At 38.9% G+C, this 24,876-nt stretch overlaps 1 protein-coding gene across 4 annotated transcripts in view; it reads left to right on the top strand.

Moving 5' to 3' along the window:
- Positions 1–24,293, top strand: part of ARHGAP12 (Rho GTPase activating protein 12) — a 119,070-nt gene extending 94,777 nt beyond the window's left edge. For all 4 annotated transcript variants that reach the window (XM_006158279.3, XM_006158278.3, XM_006158277.3 and 1 more), the window contains 9 exons: positions 4,695–4,796; positions 8,124–8,222; positions 11,369–11,471; positions 14,417–14,527; positions 16,149–16,247; positions 19,705–19,782; positions 19,889–20,023; positions 20,269–20,371; positions 21,909–24,293. In XM_006158279.3, the coding sequence (XP_006158341.1) occupies positions 4,695–4,796; positions 8,124–8,222; positions 11,369–11,471; positions 14,417–14,527; positions 16,149–16,247; positions 19,705–19,782; positions 19,889–20,023; positions 20,269–20,371; positions 21,909–22,083 (1,005 nt within the window). In that variant the 3' untranslated portion in view covers positions 22,084–24,293. The remainder of the gene's footprint in view (positions 1–4,694; positions 4,797–8,123; positions 8,223–11,368; positions 11,472–14,416; positions 14,528–16,148; positions 16,248–19,704; positions 19,783–19,888; positions 20,024–20,268; positions 20,372–21,908) is intronic.
- The last annotated feature ends 583 nt before the right edge of the window (positions 24,294–24,876 follow it).

The following is a 24,876-nucleotide window of genomic DNA, read 5'->3' as shown; positions in this document are numbered from 1 at the left end:
GAAAGTGAGAAATCACCCCCTGGGGGGATGGCCATGCCACAATTCATTTTCCTTTATTCTCCTCCTGAGATTTTGGGCATGCACACACACACACCTGGTGTGATTTTTTCCAAGCTACCGTGTCCAGGATGCGAACCACAGCAGGCCGTGTGGGAGACCAGCACCTTAACTATCACACCACCTACTGGCCTCATGACCTAATGGAATTTAGGACTCATAATTAAAAGGAAACTGACAAAAGATGTGAGATAACTTTTTTTTTTTTAAGAATTATTTTATTTTACCTACTATTTAGTATGCCACAGAGCATACACACTGCTAGAGAAAGTGCGAAAGCAAGCCTCCAGATACAGGACTCGAACCACAGTCAGCCATGTGGGAATCCAGTGTCCCAACCACCACACCACTTGCCGGCCCCTGTATATTTCTATTAATCAGCTAAAATTGTATTACTGAGTTACCATTGGCAGTAGTAGAAACATAGCTTAAAATTCACTGAACTAGGCAACTTTGGAATTCTTAGTGAATTTTTCATTTTAGGGATTCACTATTTAAATTTTTAAATATGAAAAGTTTATTTCATTTTAAATATTAAACTTAAAATGAAAGTTTATTTTGTTATATTCTTAATAATATAACATTTTCAGATAGGCATAATTAACACACAGGCACATGGTGTTTTACAGTTTCAAAAAAGACTAAACAAATTCAGGATATGTTAAGATGCTTGGTTATGTGGTAAATTCCTAATTTTTTCTTTAAGCTCATTTTAAAACCTCAGACTACCTTGCTTTCTCTGTTCCACATATTAAGAGAATATGAAATGATTTAAATGGCCTAAGTAAAAGCAAATAAGATTGTTCAAATAAAAAAGTGGTTAACTGTGTGTAATGTATGACATTCTGGATACCAGAATTTATTGAAATTTGCAAAATGTTTCTTAACTCTGGTATTAGGATTGTTCAAAAGGATTTGAAAGAATTTCCCTTTGTTCCTCTGCTCAGCCACCTGCTAGATCTGTTATAGGTAAAACGTCCTCTGTTCACAGGGTGGGATCACAGCCCATCTGAGGGTGAGACTCAGGCTCACATACAAGACAGAGGAAGGTCACCTGTTGTGGACACTGCCCTTGAGCATAGTCTGGGTGCTCGGTGGAAGCGGATCTGCAGCAGAACGGGCTCTGCCTTTCGTGTTGGGAGAGAGAGCTTTTCCGTTAGTTGCACTTAGATGGTTTATGTTGAAGGGCCACATTATGGGAGCAGTTTTAGAGTTCTTTAAAAATGAGTGAAGAAACATTTAGCGCAGAACCCTAGGAAAGCTCCTTGAAGAAATAGTAGGTTCAAATCTCACATTCGCTCTAGGGCACCTGCTCAATGCTGGAATGCCAAGCAAAACTACCCACACCATTTGAAGTAAAAATTACTCATGTTTTATGTTCATTTTTTTTTTTTTTTGCAGAGTGGATAGTCAACATTTAGTAAATAAAGTGTATATACGCTTCTTACAGTTCCGCTCTATACAGTTTACACAGCCGCTATGTCATCCAAAACGTGGGCGAGCCCTTCCTTCTCCTTCAGGATAGTAGTTGTTTTCTGGAAAATACTAGCTGTCTGGTGGATTGTTAAATCAGTCATTTAAATTTACAGTTTTTGTTTTGTTCATTTCTCACCTCATTTCACCTCAGAACTCTGTGTGCGTGTGTGTGTGTGTGTGTGTGTGTGTGTGTGTGTGTGTGTCTTAAGCACACACAAAAGCCTTCTGTGTTACGGGCATCGTGTTAAGCTTGGGAGTTTAGAAATAAATGATGTTGTCCCTGTTGCAAAGCTCACATCTTATTGGGGAAGACTGACTAGTTACAGTGAGACAGGACCTGTGTAGTGCTCCCTCAGTTACTTACCCTGCTTCTTAAGTGTTTTAAATATCACCCATAAATATTGTTACTTAAAAATTAATGTATACATGCTGTCAGATCACTAAAAGTAGTCATTTTGGGGGGGCCAGATTCTTTGTTGTGGGGGACTTTCCTGTGCTCTCTTGGGTGTTAAATAGGTGACTAAAAATGGCCTCACATCCCTGGAGAACAAAATCGCTGTTATCCTAGAGGAAGAACCTACAGGAAGGGAAAACAAGCTCAGTAGTGGGGCCACTCCTATGAGACAGCTTTGAAAGGGATATCAGAGGACATTGCCCAGCGGGTTACAAGGAGAACCCCAGGGATTTCTGAGCAAGGTGGCCGAGGTCCGAATGTGACTCCTCTCTCTCACCCCTCAAGTCTTCTGTTGTAGATACAGGCTAAGACAGGACTGTTTAAATCCTATAAAACATTCATCATAAACATAAATGTGAATTTATGAAATACCAACATCAGAAAGTATTCTGCGATAACTTCCAGAACCTTTGCAAAACTGTTCTATTGGAAGTTTAGCTGTGCTAGTGCTGTGTGCCTGCTTGTAAATTTGCATTTTTGTCCTGTCTGGTTCCAGTATGCTTTTCTCTCATGTGTCATTGCCATGGTGCATTGTTGTGACATCGTTTTCTTCCCTCTCTCCATCAAGTCGTTCTGCCAACGGGGCTCGGTCTCTGAGCTCTTGCTTTCGCTGCTTTCTTCTTGGAAAAAATCTGTCAGCCGTCGGCCTGCTGCCGCATGCGTAAAGTCTGATCCTGTCCCAGCTCTCACTGTATGTGTTCCCGTCGCATGCCCTTGCCACAGTACATTGGCGGGGAGGTGATTAGAGTAGAAGAAGGTGGGAGGTTGGGATAGAACAAACAGCAGATACAAAATGTTGCCACATGTGTTGATTGCATTTTTCTAGCATTCCATGTTACGCCATTGTGTTTTTATTTTGTTGCAGTATCTTATTTGGTTGGTTACTTGTATTTTAGTTTATAGCTATGGAAAATAAATGGCTTTTGTCATTTTGGTCAATGTATGTTCAGCTTTTCTTACCTTTTCAGATATATCATTTCCACTCAGGAAGTTATCTATGCCCATCGTTTAGCTTAAAGCTTAATTATTATTATTACTTTTTACTTAAAAGACAATTTACTTTGTAGAATACAGTTCAAATTTTTATGATGATTGTACTCATAAATTCCATATATTATCCTAAATTTTCCTTTGGTTCCAGTAATAAATTCCATGTAAGGCCTGACTTTTATTTGGGTATAATATGTATGCTATTCAAGTCTGCCTGCTAGCTGGAAAGACGAAGTGAAGGGGACAGGGGAAGCCGAACAGTTTCCTAAATGTGAAGCTGTCGGGTGGTCCCTGACATTACAGGTAGTGAGTGAGTTATCCCAGGATTGGTGGGTAAGATTCATTTCCAATGACAGGCATAATTTCACTTGAAAAGATTAGTATAGGACATATTTATACCAAACCTCTGTGACGTTTAGATTGCAATTCAACAACCCTTAGAGGTTCTCAAACCTCCAGATCTTTGAATACCACAGGGATGCTATTTCCTATTCTTAGTTAAACAGACCAAGCAGAAATTTAAGTTAGGGTGGAAAGGTACAGAGGAGGTGTGTACTAACAAATGTTCTCTTACGTAGCTTTTCTGACCTAGTTAACAAAATATAATAGCTAAGTGCTTTTTCCTCTCACGTCACCTGTGTCAACTACCTCCCCATCCTTTTCTCAGTTCTTTGCCAGATTGCTAAGGCTGTATAGCATCTGGCTCTGTATAACATCTAGTGAACAAAGACCAAATCAAAGACCGCTCAGCTTAGAGTTTTCTACTTCCCGAAGTTACCAAGGTCGGCAGTGTAAACAGCCAATAAGGAAATAACTCTTGAGCACAGAGTCAAGCGTAAAGAATGTTTATTAGGTAGAAAATGCACTTGGTACCTGCCTGATAGAGTACATACATAAAACGCACTTGGTACCTGCCCGATAGAGTACATACATAAAACGCACTTGGTACCTGCCCGATAGAGTACATACGTAAAACGCACTTGGTACCTGCCCGATAGAGTACATACGTAAAACGCACTTGGTACCTGCCCGATAGAGTACATACGTAAAACGCACTGGGTACCTGCCCGATTGAGTACATACGTAAAACGCACTTGGTACCTGCCCGATAGAGTACATACGTAAAACGCACTGGGTACCTGCCCGATTGAGTACATACGTAAAACGCACTTGGTACCTGCCCGATTGAGTACATACGTGAAATGAATGCCTTCTTTTTTGAACATGTCATTTTACATAGTCGTATATAATGTAGGATAACTTTTAAGAGATGAAACTGATAAGCCAAGGTAGGCATGTGTTGGTTTATAGATTTATAAATATGATATTACCGATTTCCCCTTTCTTGGAGTTTTTCTGATTTATATCCTATCTGCATTTATGTGTCCATTAATCTGTAGCCTCACCATCAAGGTTTTAGTGTGTTTGTTTTTTTCCTTATTCTGATGGGTGAAAAAAAATTTAATATCGTTGACACATTTTTATTACAATGGATGTTGAGTCATTTTCTTTCTTTTTTCTATGAACTGTATATTCTGGACACTTTTCAGTTGTAAAGTCAGAATTGTTATTTTATAATATGGAAGAGAAGACTAATTTTGAGATAGCTTTCTATTTGATTGATTATTAATCATCTAACATAGGTCTTAATTCTTTTTAAATGTACTTCTATACATCCATATTACATAAAGTTTTGTTCCTTTTTTCTAAAATGAAGTTTGGGAGTAATCAGTCCAAACCAGAGTTCACGGTAGACCTCAGGGGAGCGTCGATTGAGATGGCTTCAAAGGATAAATCCAGCAAAAAGAATGTATTTGAGGTAATAACATTTTTCTTTCCAAATATAACTCACCTTCCTAACTATAGTAATTAGATGTTCTATTTTTGAATTATCTTGGGAAATAGTCTTTCATTGTGATCAGTTAAGGCAAAATTGGTGATTAAGACAGCATGTATCGTGATTTAAGAAAAATAAGCTGGTTTAAAACCTTGCTTTGGGGCTGGCAGGTGGCGTGGTGGTTAAGGTGCCGGACTCCCACATGGCGAACCACGGTTCAAGTCTCAGACCAGGTGGCTTGCTTTCTCGCTTTTTCTCTCTCTCTCTCTGTCTCTCCAGTAAAAAATGAAAAATGATGATAATAAATAAAATAAATATTAAAAACCCCCCAAAAACCTTGCTTTATTTGCATAAATTATCAAAACTCAGACTATTTATTATAAGCCTTTGTTACACAAAGTGACTTTTCCTAGCAACGATGAAAAGGATGTGATTTCTTTTATATACTGGATCTAAAATTAAAAAAATAAGTAAGGGATGGATGTTGTTAACGGGGAGGCCGTGTATATATGGAGGCAGGGGTTATGTGGGATATCTGTGTACTTTCAGTTTTGCTCTGAACTTTAAACGGGCTGAAAAAATGCAGTCTTAAAAATATTAAACCCTTTCCATTTTATTGTTCAAAATCCTCCTCTGCACCGTATGATTCTGCATAAGTTACTTATTGCAATCTCCCACATCATCCAAAAAACAGTAGCTGAACAAAAAGCCATTTTCTTGGCTCAGCGTGGGCTGGGTTGAGCTGGGCAGCTCTTCTGTTGTCCGGTGACTGGCTCGACTGGACTGACCATCCGAGGTGACTGCACTCACATTTCTGGTACTGGTGCCAGCTATTGGTTAGGACTCTGTCCACAAAATCTCCATTCTCCAGGAGGCTGCCCCAGGCTTCTTCCCATGGTAGTGTTGGGGCGAGACCTGAAGCCTCAATTTGGAGGTCATGCAACATTTTCGGTGTTTCCTGTTGGTTGAAATAATTCAGAAGCTAGCCAAACATACAGAATTGTGGGCAAGTCAAGTTCTTCTGTTGATAGAGAAACAGTAAAATCCCGTTAAGGGAGGGTGTGTCTACGGAGATCATAGGAAGTTTCAGCAAGACTGTGTTTGCAAACCATCTCCCAGGCCTCAGGTTCCTCTGTGGCCTCATGACTCAGGCTGTCCTCTGTTACCTCAGCAGATTGGTTTAACTGGCATTTTCCAAACCTAGCCCAGGCTGCTTATATGAGTTTTTACTCTTTATTGTTCTGCCTTGAATAATATTCCATGCCAGTCTCTCATTTTTTGCTTGTTTGTTTTTTCCTTCTTTTTTTAAAGGTTTTTTGCCATAGGGCATGTGTGCTCTCCAGAGAGAGACAGTGAAACAGAAAGTGAGAAGTCAGCCCCCCAAGGGAGATGGCCACATCACAACCCCTTTTCCATTCTCCTCTCAGGATTTTGGCATGCACGCGCACATGATTGTCAGGCCGCCGGGTCTGGGACTTGAACCGTAGCTGGCCATATGGTAGTCCAGTGCCTTAACTACTATGCCATCTGCTGGCCTCAAGTCTCTGATTCTTAAATGTTACTATTCTTCTGAGACCCGTGATAGTCATAACCCCAAATTAATGTTTCTTCCTTATTTATACTTTTGAAGTAATATATGTTTTAGTGTACCTCGGTTATTATCATTTGTAAATTATTCTCCCCATTAGATGACTGAAATGTCTTATTTTTCGTTTAAGTAAAGAAATTTTTTTTTTTTCTTTGAAGTAAGAAGTTCTGGTAGAGTGTTTTTGGTGCAGTGCATATTCCATATTGACTGGCTGGCATGAGCACCTCTCTAGAACGATGCATGAAGGGAAGTTACCATTTCCTGAATTAGCCTTGCAGGTTTAGTAGGTGATTCCAGAGTGAAGAGGGTTCTATGGGCAAGCAAATTTGAGAAAGATTATGTATTTTATTCCTGTCTTAGAAAATCAGTTTCATCTCCCCCTTCCCGCCCCCCGCCTTTTTTGCTGTAGGGCATGGGTACTCGCCAGAGAGAGCAAGTGAGAAAGCACCCCCACAGGGATAACCGTGCTGCGGTCCCTTCTCCTTTTAGGATTTTGGGTGCACACGCACGTGTGCCCAGCGTGTTGTTTGAACTGCGTGGTTGGCCACGTGGGATCCAGCCGTCATTACCACACCGCTGGCTGCCCCTCCACCCGCTGTGTGAAGTGTGTTTCAGAAGAGGGTCTTAACGCGTCGTGACCTCCCTGCCTCCACCTCCTGAGTGACCGGCACCACAGTTGTGTGCCACCTCACCAGGCTCTTCCAGACAGTCTGTCTGCACCGCCACCGTTGGCCATGAGCTCGCAACCCTCCTGCTGCAGCCTCCCAAGTAGCCGGGCCTCCAGGGACTCTGCTTCTAGATGGGCTGGGAATCAAACCTGGGGCTTCCATACGACTTCAGCCTGCTGAGCAGCAGCAAAAAGAGGACGCTGCTGTGGCTGAGCCGGGAACACCTTTTACAAAAATTATTTAGGGAACCGTGTTTGAGAAATGTGTCCACGAGAATTTGGAGAAACATTGCCATATGTTCCCGTAGGCAAAAAAAAAAAAAAACAAAAGGTCAGGTATCAACCAGAAAATGGGAGGAACGCGTTCCACAATTGTCTCCAAATTCTCTCAGTTCAGCGTGAGTCACTGTGAACAAAGTGACACGTACGCTCAGCGTCGTCACCTTCGTGTAGAACAGTACATGGTATTGTTGTTCTTCATGATCGGACACTTGGTTTAGGAATATTCCTGCCCAACAGAGAGGTGACCTTGTCTGTACCCGCTCTTTATACGGAGCCCTTATTATGTTTACCTGTTACGTAGAAAATAATCGAATGTCTAACCTTACATAGGGCATTATTTTAGATATATTTTAACCAAGAAGAGAAAACAATTCCTCAGGCTGCATAAAAATATCACGTATTTTCTTGCTTTACAAATGAATTATGTTTCCATTTTAGTTTTAAATGTCCAGATTTGATATCTGTACGTACTTTTAAATCATAAGCTATGCTAGTTTGAATTCGTTTTATGGCATTTGTGATCCCAGCGTGTTGAGTTTTCATCAAGACTTTATTATAAGAACAACTTCATGCTTTATATCTCAGTCGGTATTTTTTTAATACTATAATAAAGAGTATTCTCAAAGCCGGGCAGTACTTGAACCTTTCTTCACTACTAAGTAATATATGGCACCTAATCGACTGGTGGTTTTATAAATTTCGAAATGAATGAGCTCATTTATTTTGTTGAAAGCACAAGCCATGTTCTCTTCCCCCCCCCTTTTCTCTACAGCTGAAAACGCGTCAAGGAACAGAACTGCTGATTCAGTCGGATAATGACAGCGTTATTAACGATTGGTTTAAAGTCCTCAGTAGTACTATCAGTAATCAGGTATGTGTTCGACTTAGGTACAATGTTTAATTCAGAGCAGTTTTTCTTTTTGGTGTTCCAATGGCTTATGGCAGTCCTTTCTAATTTATATGTGGAAAAACACTTAATATGTGTGTGTTTGCTAGACATGGGAAAGAGAGTGGCCCGTTTAGCAATCTCTGGCGACTTGAATGGTTTAACATTCTTGGTTATATAATATTTGTTACCAGTGGGCTTGAAATCGTGTTCACGTCAGGCATCGGCTGAAAAAGAAATAGGTGAGGAAGGGCAGACAGTCCTCGTGCGCAGTGTGTTCAGTGGCCGACAGAGCTGGAAATAGTATTTGGTAGGAGAAGGTCTGAGGCTAACTGTGCGACGGTGACACTAGTCTCTCAGCTTTCTCTCTCCCGTTTTTCCGCCCCTCTCCAACGGCCCTGAGAGTGTCTAGTACCTTTATGTTCCTGGTAACTTTCTTCTTATTTGTATAACAGCAAGCAAAAGAACTTCACATTTATATTCGAAAAGAATTCATATTCACATTTATATTCTAGTCAGAGCCGTAGAAACAGCTAGGGGCTGTATGTTTTTATACTCCATCTTCTTACTTTCACCACATGGGGACATGGCTCCTCACTGAGCGTTACACGCCAGTGACAAAAATGAAAGATGGTACTTACGGGAAATAAAAGGAAACTTCTCTCTCTTGTAAATTAGGCAGGAAGCTGTGTATCCATTTGTAGTGTGTGGTATTTCCGCACCTTTATATATTTGTGCTAAAATAAGAGTAACCTCCTACACAGCTTTTGTTTAATCTCGTCTCCCACCAGTTCATCCATCCTGCCATGACTAGATGAGACTTCCTAGTGTCAATTTCTAGTCCTCTAGCCTCAGAAACCTGTGACTGTCCTTGGAACTGACAGCCTAAGCCAGTCTGTCTTTTGACGTGTCTTCTCTGTCCAGTATGGGCTTTCAGCGGTCGGCACAGTCGTTAGCCCGCTGTCCCTTGGAGTCAAGGATGTGAACTTCGCGTTAGTAAATAATGTGAGTGTCTTAGGCACCGGGAATGCAGCTGCACGCGGTCAGGTACTGCGTCCTTTTCTTCAGAGGGTACAGAGACAGGAAGTACTGCAGACGAGAGCTGAGCAGGGAGTACAGTGAAAGGAGAGGTGCCGGGACAGTGAGGGTTACAGCCTGTTACAGAAACGCTGGTGACACCGGGGCTGGCTGGGGTAGTGGCCACGGAAGGTCTTGCTGGAAAGTGTTTTGTTTTGTTTTTTAACTGAGACCTACAGGATCAGGGAATAAGCCAAATGAAGAGAGGCAAATATATTATTGACTAGACTTTTAAAATATATACTGTTTTCAAAGTGTCAAAAGGTACAGAGGACTAAACAGAGCAAGAAATATGCAAGACTTCTGCAGGGAAAATTAAAGAAGTTTATTGAGAGATGTTGAAGAAAGCTTAATGAGAAGTATATAATGTTCGTGGATTAAAAGATTCATAAATGAGGCCCAGCAGGTGGCATGATGGTTAAGGGCACTGGACTCCCACATGGCTGACTGTGGTTTGAGTCCTGGCCCTGGCAGCTTGCTTTCTCACTCTCTCTCTCTCCCTCTCGTCGAATTAAAATAAAGTAAATGAATGAATAAATAAAGCTAAATTTAAAAGTTCTTAAAAAAAAGATTCACAATGTAAAGATACAAGTTTTTTCCAAGATATCTGTAAATTTATAGATTTGAGATTTTTGCAGTGTCATTCAGAGTCACAGTAGTTTTTCTAGTGGACCTTTACAAATGTTATTTTAAAATTCATATAGAAATACAAACGGTTGGGACCAGCAGATGGCATAATAGCTACATCGCTGGACTCCCATGTATTCAACTGTGGTTCGAGTCCCAGACCTGGTAGCTGAAACTCAAGCCGGGCACATATGCGTATGTGCCCAGGATCTCAAGAGGAGAATGGAGGAGAAGGGATTGCAGAGTGGCCATCCCCCCTGGGGGGTGATTTCTCTCTCTCTGTCTCTCTGTCTCTGTTTTTCTGGTGTACACACCCTATAGCAAAAATACTCCAAAAAGAAAAAAAAATACAAAGGTTAAGAATATTCAAGTAAAAGGATTTGCTCTACCATTTGTCAAGATTTTATAAAGCTATATTTATTAATATAGTGTGATATCCATTCAGGGGTAGACCTGAAGACCTGTGAACAGATTAAATAACTTAGAAACAGCCCCAACACCTAGGCCGCTTTCTGCCAGGTACAGCACCATGAACAGTGAGGGGGAAGACGTCTTCTGTAAGTGGTGCTGGTACAGCCAGATATCGAAGAAGAAACTGGAACCCTTTCTTACACCACTCACGAGAATGAATTCCAGAGCAGAGAGTTCAGTGTGAAAGGCAAAACAAAGTTTTTAGCTTTGGGAGCTTGGTCCAGTTTTTAACCCTTAAAAGTGACTTTGGGGGACCAGCAGTTGGCATAATGGCTATGTCACTGGACTCCCATGTAGTCGATCGTGGTTTGAGTCCTGGACCTGGTGGCTTAAACTCACGCCAGGCATGTGTACATGCGTGCCCAAGATCCCGAGAGGAGAATGGAGGAGAAGGGATTGCGGCGTGGCCATCCCCCCTGGGGGGTGATTTCTTGCTTTCTATCTCTCTGTCTCTGTCTTTCTGGAAAGCGCACGTGCCCTATACCAAAAACCTCTCCAAAAAAAAAAAAAAATGACCTTAGCGTGTAGATGAGTGCTGGGATCTCTTCCAGTTCTAACTTCCCATGTGTTTGCGAGCCTACGTCTCACCTTAGACTGTTGTCACAGAACGTAGCTGCGTCATGTTCGGCCACCACAGATCGAGCCTGACCTGTAACATTTACCCGTGTCTAGTGTTGCTCATTCAGAGTTGATCAGAAAGAGGGAAGATTTTCTCATTCTTGGTGCAGACTAGTATCTTGTGAATTACAGCAATATTTTCCTTTTTTGGAAATCAGAATTAATGTCATCTAGGGAGAGAAGACACTATTAAGGATTTGTCAGTTATGTAAGTCATGCATGTTACATACTAGTTGGTTTCCTCAAATCATCTGAAGAGTGAGCTGGTAGTCATTCTGGAGCATGGTGCTGAAGTAGTATTAGAAGTAATAAGCGTTTGGGAAATCTCTAACCAACAGGCAGCAGAAACTGATGAAGCAATTGAAGAGGAAATGCCAGATTCACCAGGAATAGAAAAACATGATAAAGAAAAAGACCAGAAGGATTCTAAAAAACTTCGTTGTAAGTTATTTCCCTATTTTGCTAATGATTTAAGTGAGCTTGTTCTCTTTATTTTTTTTTAAAGTTTTAAGTAAATATATAAAAACCGAGTGGAACCATTAAAAGTACAAAAAATTACAATATTAAGTAGTCAAAGTCTCAGTGTGTAATACTCTTCTTGTTAACTCCTTATTGTCATTTCAACTTCTTAGTATGTACCTCTGTGACATCATACTGTTCATAATTTAAAATATTCTGATATCTCAAGAGAAAAAAATGTTTTATAGTGTACTTTTTTTGAGAGCTCTAGGAAGCTGAATTTGATTAACTTAAACACGTGTAGTTATGGGCCAGAGGATGGCTTGAAGGTTAGGGCAGCTGGATCCTATTTGACTGACTGTGGTTCCAGTTCTGGACCCTGTGGCTTAAAACACACTGGGTACATAACGTGTGCATGCCCAAAATCCTGAGAGAAAAATGGGAGAGAAGGGATTGTGGTATTTATCCCCTGGGGGTGACTTCTCCCTTTCCCTGTCTCTTTTTTTCCTTGTCTCTCTCCAATGAACATATGCACCCTACAGCAAAAGAAAAAAGTATATATAGTCACTATATAAGGTTCTATGTAGAATCTTTTTATAAAGTTAATCTTTTTATAATGCTAATTTTTTTTTGGGGGGGGAGAAGTTTTATAGGACGCGTGCGCTCGCAGACAGACAGAGAGAGACATAGAGACAGAAAGCGAGAAATCACCCCCCCAGGGGGGATGGTCATGCCGCAATCCCTTCTCCTCCATTCTCCTCTTGGGATCTTGGGCACGCACGCACACTTGCCCAGCGTGAGTTTAAGCCACTGGGTCCAGGAATCGAACCGCTGTTGACTACGTGGGAGTCCAGTGACATAGCCATTACGCTAACTGCTGGTCCCGATGCTAATTTATTTTTTAAGAGAGAAAGACAGCACCTCCAGCAGAGTCCCGATGCTGTGCTCCGCCCCCACCTCCAGCCAGCCCCTATCACGGGCAGGCGTGCACCTTGCATACGCAGGAAGATCTCCAGGCTTGAACGCGGGACCTTCTCATATTCTACCACCGCACCACCATCTGTCTGCCCCCGCCCCCTTTATTTATGATAGAGGGCACATGCGCATGCACCAGAGACAAAGAAAAAGAAAAAGGGCGGAAGGAATTCACAGGGTCTTGTGACTGTAATCCCAGTTCCCAGCTCTTCAGCTCCTTAGTTTCTGGACATGCACTTGCCTAGGGTGTTTTCAGGCCAACTGGGGATTGAGACCACGGTCAGCCATGTGGCTCCCGGTAATGCAGGTCAGCGTGCCATGGCCTCTGCCACCTAGGCGGGCCCTACCTACATTTTGGACTTTAAGAAGTCAGAAGTCCTGCGATATGTACCCCAGTCCCCTACTGGACACCAGGTGGCCGTCTCTGTTCACGTACAGAGGTGCATACATTCATGTCTCCAGACTGTATGTACGGAAAGGAGCACAGCTAAAGCCAGGAGTTTGAAGAAAAGCATTTTCTAATGCAGGCCCCTTATGAATTACATTGTTTAAATAGGCCATTATCTGTGATGGGCCTATTTGTTCAACCTATTTTAACAAATCCACATGTATAGCTGAGACTTCAAATGAACTGAGCAATTAGACAATCAGTCTCCTCTTTTCCTGCTCTCTAATCACATTTAGGCCTGCTTCTGACATTGCACTGCTAGGCGTTAGTAATTTTTATTCTTTATTAATACATTTTTCCAAAAATACATTTTTCCAAAAATACATTTTTCCAAAAATACATTTTTTGAATTTTTTGTTATAACCAAAAAGGAAATCAAGACTAAAGGCAATATAAAACATTTTCTAGATGGTTCTATTCTTACTCAGAGTATGATGAGACTTGTGATCATAATTACAAATAATTATGGATTGTTATGTATCTATGTCTGTCTATCTGTCTCCAGGCTCTTAGTTTAATAAGACTAGAGATTTTGTTTGTTTTATGAAATTATTTTTTGGGGTGGTCATTTTGCCCTCTAAAACTGATGTAAAGTCAGAAAAGATAGTATCATTCATGAAATAATTAATATAAGTTAGAATAATTTAGGCTACCTTGGCACATATATCAAAGAAGGTACAGTGTAGTCATTTCTTAGTGATAAAAATGAAATATTTTGTTGGGTTTATAACTATGTCTGTGTTAATTTGATTCTTTACCTATTACTCTTTTTTTTTTAATTATTTTATTTAGCCTTATTTATTTATTTTTAATTTGACCAGAGAGGGACCGAGAGTGAGAGAAAGTAAGCCACCAGGTCCAGGACTCGAATCATGGTCGGCTATGTGGGATTCCAGCGCTCTTAACCACCATGCCACCTGCTGGCCCCTTCATCTATTACTCTTAAACTGTATTGAAGTTAGGATAATTGAATATAGATCATGACTTTGACATGTGAAATTAACATGTTTTGAATGCTAGATAGAAAAACCTTTATCAAAAAAGTTCTCATTTTTATGAAATCTTTATTATCTGTCTTAAGCTACAAAAGTATCTAGCATAGACACTTCGGAACAGAAAAAAACCAAGAAAAACTTAAAGAAGTTTCTTACACGACGGTCTGTGTTAATTTGATTCTTTACCTATTACTCTTTTTTTTTTAATTATTTTATTTAGCCTTATTTATTTATTTTTAATTTGACCAGAGAGGGACCGAGAGTGAGAGAAAGTAAGCCACCAGGTCCAGGACTCGAATCATGGTCGGCTATGTGGGATTCCAGCGCTCTTAACCACCATGCCACCTGCTGGCCCCTTCATCTATTACTCTTAAACTGTATTGAAGTTAGGATAATTGAATATAGATCATGACTTTGACATGTGAAATTAACATGTTTTGAATGCTAGATAGAAAAACCTTTATCAAAAAAGTTCTCATTTTTATGAAATCTTTATTATCTGTCTTAAGCTACAAAAGTATCTAGCATAGACACTTCGGAACAGAAAAAAACCAAGAAAAACTTAAAGAAGTTTCTTACACGACCTTTGCAAGCTGTTCGTGAAAAGGGTTATATTAAAGGTAGGTAAGATAAGCGATGTTTATAATTAATGTTGGCCCAAATCCAGAAATAAGACATCTCAAATTAAAAACTCAAAAATCTCTAAAAGGTAAAAATGTTCTTGTTTTTTATATTCATAAAGTTTCTAAGTTTGATGATTAAAAGATAACTGAATAATTTAAAATAGATTTTTCAGATGCATGTGTGTAGTTTAACTAAAGCACTGGACAGATATAAATGCAAAATAAATTTTTGGAAGCCTTATATCCATGGAGCAGCATGGGTGTGATGGATGGCAGAGTTCTAGCAGTCAGGTCCATGAAGAATTTTATTTTTACAATCCAAAGATCAGAGGAAATTCAAAATTTTGAGTAAACTAATGAAGTAGGAAAAAGGAAGAAAAAGAACAAAAATTTAATTCTTGATTGCCTCTGGTTCTTATTTAAAGTAATTTGTTTTTCTTAAATATACATTTGTTGCATTTATAAAAATCGTAATGTATTAACAACCTTTTCTTAATAGGAATCTTTAAAATCATATATGCAATATATATATATATATATATATATATATCTTTAGTTGTAAACAAACATAGGTTCAAAGGTAAATTTTTCTAACACATGACTCAAAACAATGACATTTATTCAGAAATAAAATTAAAATATATATTGGGTCATTGGAAAGTCATGATGCCAGTTTTGCATAGAAAAACATAGAAAAGCATGTCATGACTTTTCTGATTAGCTAATGTAATGTATATATTATATTTGTCTGTGATTATATAGTTTCTAACAAAAACTGTCATCAGTCTGCAAACTTAAGTTAAACAGATGGGTTTCATTAAAAGGTATCTAAGACTAGTTGTAGAAAGAGCTTAGCCGATTAAGTGATTCAAATTAGCAACTTTAAGAGTTATGGATACTCTTGAACACAGCATGTAAATTTGCATTTCGTTTAGATGTTTTTTTTTTAAAAAATGCCTGACCTGACAAATGACTAGAAGCTACTGATTTCAAAACTACTGGGTCGAAAGAGTAATAAAATAACCTTTGAGAAACATGTCTTGTGAAGTCGGATGTTGATACGTGATGGGCCTGCATGTTCATGTAATGTAAAAATACTAGAGAGTTTGCCAAGTGCTAGGCCTGAGCCAAGGTTCTAGGTATACCTAGTTCAAGAACCGGAAGGGTCCCTGCCTTCATGAATCTTGTTTTCACGCGTAAGGCAGTCAAGATCATTTCAAGTAGGGACAATTACTGTGAATCTAACATAGTAATCAAACAGAGTGTCTGGAATCGAGTTATCTTGGATAAGGATCGTCAGAGGGTTTTTCTAAAGAGGTGACCTTTTAGCTGAGGCCAGAAGCCATGAGAAGAAGCCAAATTTGGGAGAAATGGGCCTCTGCGAAAGGAACAGAAGGCACAGAAGCTCTCATGCAAGAACGAGTTTGGGTGTCCATAGAGTTTAAAAAGGAGAATGACTTGAAGTGAAGTTGAAGACCTAGGCAGGGTGTAGCCTTTATAGCTCATGGTAACTGAGGTCCGGATGCCCGGGTGCTTTCCCTTGAACTCTGAGTGGTTTTGAGTTTTATGAACTCAAGTTTTGCAAGGCAGTTGATTTTTAAAACTAAATCTCTTTCAGATCAGGTATTTGGAGCCAATCTTGCCAACCTGTGTCAGAGAGAGAATAGCACAGTGCCAAAGTTTGTGAAGTTATGCATTGAACATGTTGAAGAACATGGTAAGAGAATGGTTTTGACTTCTTAAAAAATATTATGCAGACTAACCTATTGTTTTGACATCAAAATCTCTAGACTATTTGGGAACCAGCAGTTAGCGTAATGGCTATGTTACTGGACTCCCACATAGTTGACCGTGGTTTGCGTCCCGGACCCAGTGGCTTAGAACTCACACCGGACACGTGTGCGTGCGTGCCCAAGATCCTGAGAGGAGAATGGAGGAGAAGGGATTGCGTGTGACCATCCTCCCTGGGGGGTGATTTCTCGCTTTCTGTCTCTATGTCTCTCTCTCTCTGTCTGTCTGGTGAGCGCACGCGCCCTAAAAAGCATGTCATGACTTTTCTGATTAGCTAATGTAATGTATATATTATATTTGTCTGTGATTATATAGTTTCTAACAAAAACTGTCATCAGTCTGCAAACTTAAGTTAAACAGATGGGTTTCATTAAAAGGTATCTAAGACTAGTTGTAGAAAGAGCTTAGCCGATTAAGTGATTCAAATTAGCAACTTTAAGAGTTATGGATAATCTTGAACACAGCATGTAAATTTGCATTTCGTTTTGATGTTTTTTTTTTTAAAAATGCCTGACCTGACAAATGACTAGAAGCTACTGATTTCAAAACTACTGGGTCGAAAGAGTAATAAAATAACCTTTGAGAAACATGTCTTGTGAAGTCGGATGTTGATACGTGATGGGCCTGCATGTTCATGTAATGTAAAAATACTAGAGAGTTTGCCAAGTGCTAGGCCTGAGCCAAGGTTCTAGGTATACCTAGTTCAAGAACCGGAAGGGTCCCTGCCTTCATGAATCTTGTTTTCACGCGTAAGGCAGTCAAGATCATTTCAAGTAGGGACAATTACTGTGAATCTAACATAGTAATCAAACAGAGTGTCTGGAATCGAGTTATCTTGGATAAGGATCGTCAGAGGGTTTTTCTAAAGAGGTGACCTTTTAGCTGAGGCCAGAAGCCATGAGAAGAAGCCAAATTTGGGAGAAATGGGCCTCTGCGAAAGGAACAGAAGGCACAGAAGCTCTCATGCAAGAACGAGTTTGGGTGTCCATAGAGTTTAAAAAGGAGAATGACTTGAAGTGAAGTTGAAGACCTAGGCAGGGTGTAGCCTTTATAGCTCATGGTAACTGAGGTCCGGATGCCCGGGTGCTTTCCCTTGAACTCTGAGTGGTTTTGAGTTTTATGAACTCAAGTTTTGCAAGGCAGTTGATTTTTAAAACTAAATCTCTTTCAGATCAGGTATTTGGAGCCAATCTTGCCAACCTGTGTCAGAGAGAGAATAGCACAGTGCCAAAGTTTGTGAAGTTATGCATTGAACATGTTGACTATTTTAAATTTTGAGTGATGCAACTCAAAGTTTCTTAGAATCCTAAGATGTTAAGAAAAGCAAATACACATTTGTACATGTTTCAAAATAAGACCTCTGTAGTTATCTATTGAATGTTTAAGACTCATGGCTAATTAAATGTATGGTATTCTTTGAAGCCATTTGGGATGTGGCATTTGCTTAAAATGAAGTAATGGTTCTGCAACTGCGTTTAATAAGAAATTATTTGACAGTGTAGATCTGAGAAGACCTGCTTACTTACTAAGAGAAAGTTTCTTCTGTTATATTACACATGAGATGACACTTAAAACTGTTAGATCTCCTATAAAATATCTAGACATCTTTTCATGTCATTTTAGGTACATTAAGACAAATCAATTTCTATTTTTGTTAATTTTAACATACTTAATATTTACACTAGCTTTTTAAAAGAATTATTTAATTTTGTTTTTTTTATTATTCTTTTTTCATTTGCTATAAGACATGTGCACTTACCATAGAGAGAGAGAGAGTTGGGGAGGGGGACAGTGAGAAAGCAAGCCACCAGCTCTGGGACTTGAACTGGTCAGCTGTGTGGGAGTCCAGTGTCTTAACCACCGTGCCACCTGCTGACCCCACAGATACTTATACTAGTTTTATATAAATAGTATACTGACAGTAATTACATTAACTTATATCTGTATGTTATCAAAAACATTTTGTGCAATTAAAACACTTGCATAATTTCTGCCAGTTACAGGTCTCTCTCTCTCTCTCTTTTTTTTAAAGATATGGAAAAAATTTTATTTAGCTTTGAAAGGTTTTAATTTCACAATATATATAACCTTGGCACAGAAAGGCCCTATTAAAGTGTTAAAAATTGCTTAGTAAGATAAATATTTAGGTTGATTTATGAGGCTTTCCGATATTAAGTATGAGAAGGTTCATGGTTATCAGGATTTGCATACATGATCACAATCAAAATGGTAAAATAAAACAAAAACTGAAATTTAACACCCCCAAAACATAATTGCAATTCCTAGTGAAACATTTATTCCTTTTTTATGTTGATTTCCATCTTTTATTTTCATTTTATATTGACTTTTTAAAAAATATAGATTACATAAACTCTTCTGTGTTATCTTTCCAGGTCCTAATATTAAGCACCTGTTGTATCTCTGCTATTGTTTTGTCATTTAGAGTATGTCTGTCTTGTTTCGTTGACTGCTCTTGTCACTGTGACAACAGGGACACCACATTGCTCACCTTGGTTTGAAGTTAAATGAGGAGCACATTAGGTACCATATTTAAAAAAAAAAATTAGTTTTTTTGCTATAGGGAATATGCACTCACCGAAGAAAGAGACAGAAGTGAGACATCACCCCCTCAGGGGGATGGCCAGGCTGTAATCCCTTCTGCATGCTCTCCTTGGGGTTTTGGGCATGCACGCACAAGCACCCACTGTGAGTTTCAAATTTCTAGGTCTAGGACTTGAACTGCAGTCAACCATGTGGGAGTCCCGTGATGTAACCATTGTGGCATCTGCTGGTCCCAAACAATATACTTTGTTACGTGTATACCCCATTATCATTTCATGAAAACCTGACAGTTTTAGACTAACTTTTGTGACTTTCAAGTGATTCTCTTCCATAAATGAAAATAACAAACTGGATCAAGTTACATATTGTTTCTTTAGAGCATTTAGCTGTTAGTTCATATTAAGTTTATTGCAAACATTTAATGACAAGCACTTTTAAGAGAATTCTTTAACATGTGCGCTGACATTGTAAAGTGTGCAGAAGTGGGAGAACTGAGTTCAGCTGCTCACTTCCTTTGCGCTTGCACCATCATCCGCAGGTCCTCACAGACGTGTATCTGAAACACTAGTATTTCAAGCTCAGTGAGGTGATTTGCTTGAGCTGATCCATGTCTACATAACAAAGCAGAATTACTGCTGTTTATTAGATGACTTTCAGAGTGAATCTCCCCCTGTCAAGTATCCATGAAAAGCCTTTCGGAGGAAAAGTATTTGCCCATTTTATTTTAGGCTAGTGCTAACGAATAAGACTTCTGACATAGAGGCATTTTCAGAAGAGGCAGACAAGTACCGTAAACATAAAATACCATTATTGTCTCCTAGGTTTGGATGTGGACGGGATATACAGAGTAAGTGGCAACCTTGCTGTGATCCAGAAGCTGAGGTTCGCAGTCAATCACGGTAAGAATACACATATTCCCTGCTGTGAAATCCCGAACCGTCGGGCGTGACTTGCAGACTTGCCTTCAAGTCATGTTTTACAATGTCTTACCCTACTGTTTTCCAGATGAGAAATTAGACTTGAACGACAGTAAATGGGAAGATATTCACGTCATTACTGGCGCGCTCAAGATGTTTTTTCGAGAATTACCAGAACCTCTATTTACATTTAACCATTTTAATGATTTTGTTAATGCAATTAGTAAGTATATAATTACATTCAGTTTTTTCCCCCAGATACTGAAAATCTTTTGGATGAGTAAAGCTACCATGTACTGTTTGATCATTCCTTTATGAACAAGGCTTTTCAGTTGTTTCATCCCAGAAATGTTAAATGTGGCCACCAGATGGCACTGTGTATTACTGAATATCAGCATCTAAACTATGGCATTGTTTTCAGTTTCATAAAATTTTGCTTTGAAATAGCTGGTTATTATCTTTTTTCAGAACAAGAACCACGGCAGCGAGTTGCTGCTGTTAAGGAGCTTATCAGACAGTTGCCAAAGCCTAATCAGGATACAATGCAAATTCTTTTTAGACATCTCAAAAGGTAAGAAAACTGCCCAGTCATGAGAGGAGGTCCAGCCGGAAGCCCAGGGGTTAGGGTCACTCGGGCCCGGGTCTGGATGCCAGCTCTGCTGTTTGCTGTCTTTGTAACTTGAAATCAAGACTCTCAGCTCCCTTTAGGAGCAGTTCCTCGTAGTTAAAGAGGTTGATGTGAACGATACAGTTATATAATGTTTAGCACATAGTAGACAGAAAGTGTTAAAGTTAATTAATACAAAGACGAGATGATTTATTATGTGAAATATATTAAATTGATCCATGGGGTGGTCAGAAAAGTCATGCCATCTTTTTGCATAGAAAAACAGAAAATACAGCATGACTTTTCTGACCACAGTGGAATAAAGACAGCACGGCTCTAGGTTATTACGGAGCCTTTTGTTTGTTTGTTAAGGAGTGTGTGTGCTTGCCAGAGAGAGAACAAGAGAGAGGGAGAGTGCGAAGTCATGCCGGGGCAATGGCCGTGCTGCAGTCCCCTGTCCTTTATTGTCCTCTCGGGATTCTGGGCACATGCACACACATCTGGCGTGATTTTCAAGCTGCCAGATCTGGGACTCTTATCAGAGTTGGCAGTGTGGGAATTCAGCACCTTCACCACCACATCACCTGTTGGCCTCAGAGTCATTTTTTTCTTTAATAATTATTTACTTATTTAATTTCATTTGTTATTATCGTTATGTCTTTAAACTTGACCAGACAGAAAGAGAGAGAGAGAGAAAGGAAAAATGAGAAAGCAAGCCACCAGGTCCGGAACTTGAACTGTAGTTGGCCAATCCAGCACCCTTAACCATGCCACCTGCCGATCCCTCAGAGCCATTTTTTAATAATTCATTTTTTTCATCTGATAAAAACGAAAACTAGAGTACTAAAATAAAGGATTTCAGAGTGTTTTGTTTGTTTGTTTGTTTTTGATAAGTTTTTGCTATAGGGCACGTGCACTCTCCAGAAAGACAGACACAGAAAGTGAGAAATCACCCCCCCAGGGAGGATGGCCACACAGCAGTCCCTTCTCCTCCATTCTCTTGGGATCTTGGGCACACACTCAAATGTGAGCTGTGTGAGTTTAAGCCACCGGGTCTGGGACTCGAACCTTGGTTGACTACATGGGAGTCCAGCGACATAGCCATTAAGCCCGCTGCTGGTCCCATCAGAGATATTTTTTAAAAATATAAAATGAGTAAGTTTTAAGTTAATCTCCACAACCAATAAAATTTGATTATTGTTACCTGAACTTTCTTTTAAATTTATGTCCTAAAATGCCACATAGTTAAAGTTTGTTAGCGTGTGTGTATATATGTGTGTGTGTATATATATATATCTTTTAGCTATGTTTATTCAAAAGAAAGCTTCATGTGGCATTGGTATAAAACTTTATTTGGTTAAATAATTTATGTGTCACCTTAGGAAAATGAGCTTTATTTCTTTTCTAAGTGGAAAATGTTAGGCTTATAATGCAGTTTGAAGAATTTTCCTTCTCTATTTTTTATTTTCTCTTTTAACAACCTTTTCCCCCTCTCTCTTAGGGTTATTGAACATGGAGAAAAAAACCGAATGACCTACCAGAGTATAGCAATTGTTTTTGGTCCCACTCTTTTAAAGCCAGAGAAAGAGACTGGTAACATAGCAGTTCATACTGTTTACCAAAATCAGATTGTAGAATTAATTCTCCTGGAACTCAGTTCCATCTTTGGACGTTGATTCTTACTGAGGACAACCTGTGGAATAGTTGTTGGACTCCATCAGATTTCAAATCTTTATACACGATGTGTTTTATTTTTGGACCAAGCAGTGACTCTTTGATTTTGCACTTTTTTGAGGGATCAGAAGGGAAGAGGAGAGTCAAGACATGTGTTAGGCCCTCATATTTGCTGCTTCGTTGCAAGGTGGTATAACTGTAATTTTGAATTCATTTTAACCTGAATATTTGCATTTCATACTCTGAATTTCAGTGAAAATCAAAACTAATTCTAACCAGTCATATACACTGGATAATTTGATAAGAAAACTACACTCCGCCCCCCCCCCCAAACTGGATAATATAGAATTTCTACTCAAGATCTGTAGGTTCACTACTCCATAGAACAATGCTATCAGTTATTTTGAAAACGCTCTTGGGCATTTTAAACAGAATGAAGTATATCCGTTTTGAAACCCGTGTGTTTCTTTTCAGGGTTTCTGCATGCAGTGGCAGTCTTAAGTGCTAAAATTCCGTAGAACCCAGATGTAATCCCTCGATGAAGGCTTGCTGTCTTTTACTGGGTTGCACAGCATCCTTCCTGGGTATCTTAGTTGCTTGTTTGGACAGCACACTAATATTACTTAAAACACTGTGATATATACTGGAGTTTTAGTTAGCATAAGTCAGATCAGGGTATTTCAGGGCTGTTTGACTAGACTGAATTGTCGCTAACAAGCTCATTATATCTAGTGCCATACTGAGTTCTTGGTATGACCCTGTGGAAATGGACGTTATCGGATGTAAATATAGGCCAAAGACGTAATGTCCTTTAGCTTCTGTATATAATTGTGTTGTATAGTCTCAGAGTACATTCTAACCTACGTTTCTAATCATGATATTGATAATCCTTTCCGTGAATATTAGGTTTCCTCCAGGTATAGACTGTTATTTGGGGAAGTTAACTGTGTGCACTTTTAGATTTTAATTACATTTACAGGCAAATCACTGTAATGCAAATGGTACTGGAAACATACTGAATAGACCTACTAAGTAGAAATGCACTACGAGAGGAACCTTTTAGATTATTTAATATGTACAGAATACATTAGAAAAAATTTATTACAGAATTCTAACTCCGGTATGAACAGTGGAAACACATATGTACATTAGATGGATATTGGATGGAAAATGACATTGCTAAATTTGGGGATTTCTTTTTACATTACTAATGTAGATTGATTTGTATAATAAAACAGGGTTTGGAAGGTTTTGTTACAGGGAGCATGGTCTGTGGAAGATTTTTTTAAATGTATTTTTCTAGATTAACTGCTGTATAATGAAATGCCTAATCTAATAAAGAAAACTATAAGAGGTTTAGAGATTTTTTTTCCATTGGAAATGTGCATTTTGGTTTTTCTTTTTTTCTTTTTTTTCATTTTTGCATTTACTGGCATGCTCCTATACCTCATTTGAAAAAACTCAACCGAATTCAATATTTTCTGTGGCAAATGTATTTTCTTCATTTCATACCTTTTCAACTCCCTGTCCATGCCAACATCTCCCCTAACCCTTACTTTTTATTTCTTCATTGCTATTTGAAAATGAATGATGTGTGACCAAGAGTCTTTTTCTTAGGATTGCATTTATAATTTACAGAATGCCTTCCTTGGGAACAAATGTTTTTTTTTTTGTATGCTCTAAGAACCTTTCACCTGAGTTTCTGTGGTAAAAAAAAAATACTGTGTTCGTTGTTGTGATCTTGTTAAGTTGATAACATACCAAACTACTTGATAGCTGAAGCGGATTGTTTTGAGTGGAGAGAAGCCCGCAGTCAGAATGTTTAATATTTGACTAAAAATGTCTTTAATAACTCAGTATGCTTCAAGATTGGCTTACATAGTGATTGTATATCAGGAAAACAATTAGACGCAAATCAGTGATGTTCTTTCTGTTGCTGGTCATGAACATATCAAGGTTTAAAGTCGTCCTGTGTTTCTTGTTTCTTATGTGTGTATGTGAAGTCTTAAATGTTTTCTTAGTCTACAGCTGATCAGTTTATTGTAATACTGTATGTACAGTGAGATCAGTGTCGTGTGTCTTCATCCTTTGTGAATTAAAAAATTCTCATGTGTTTTTGTAATAACAAAACCAGTAATATTTTCTCGTCTTGACAGCTTGATTTGTTTTTAGTAGAAAATATATTAAAAGTTGAAATAAATTGTCAGTGGAATTTCATTTGCTAATAGGCTTTCCTTTAGAACATCATTAAAAAGGTTGTTGGAAATTGAAAAAGAAAACATGTTCAAATTCACTGTCATACTTCAATAGAAGAAAAATACTTGCTTAAATTGTACAGCAGTTAGGAAATTTTACCTTTTCATTCCGGAGAAAGTATGTTAATTATGAAGTATCCCTGAAAAAAAATTGGTTATATTTTAGCTAGAGGCAATTCTGTAAATATTTTCTTTCTTATTTGAAAAGCACAAAAGGAATAATTCAGTTGGTTATATTTTAGCTAGAGGCAGTTCTGTAAGTATTTTCTTTCTTATGTGAAAAGTACAAAAAGGATAATTGAACTATGCACATTGGGGCACATTTATAACATAAACACACGTATGTGTGTGTAAATGTGTGCGTGCGCTACTGCTTACGTACAAGTGGGAACTCGGTAACAGTAACAGCTGGTACGGGGAGACCTTTATGCTGATCTGTGCCGTGCCGCCTTGTGAGCCCACGACACTGTACGTTATGATAGTGCGGGGTTGGGGGAGGAAGAGTTACTCCATAGCTGGGCCAAGAGGGTTTTTCCAGAT

The sequence above is a fragment of the Tupaia chinensis genome, unplaced genomic scaffold (assembly GCF_000334495.1).
Source record: "Tupaia chinensis unplaced genomic scaffold, TupChi_1.0 Scaffold000578_2, whole genome shotgun sequence".
NCBI lineage: Eukaryota > Metazoa > Chordata > Mammalia > Scandentia > Tupaiidae > Tupaia > Tupaia belangeri.
Note: the sequence above shows the minus strand (reverse complement) of the source record. Positions and strands in the feature narration are given on the sequence as shown.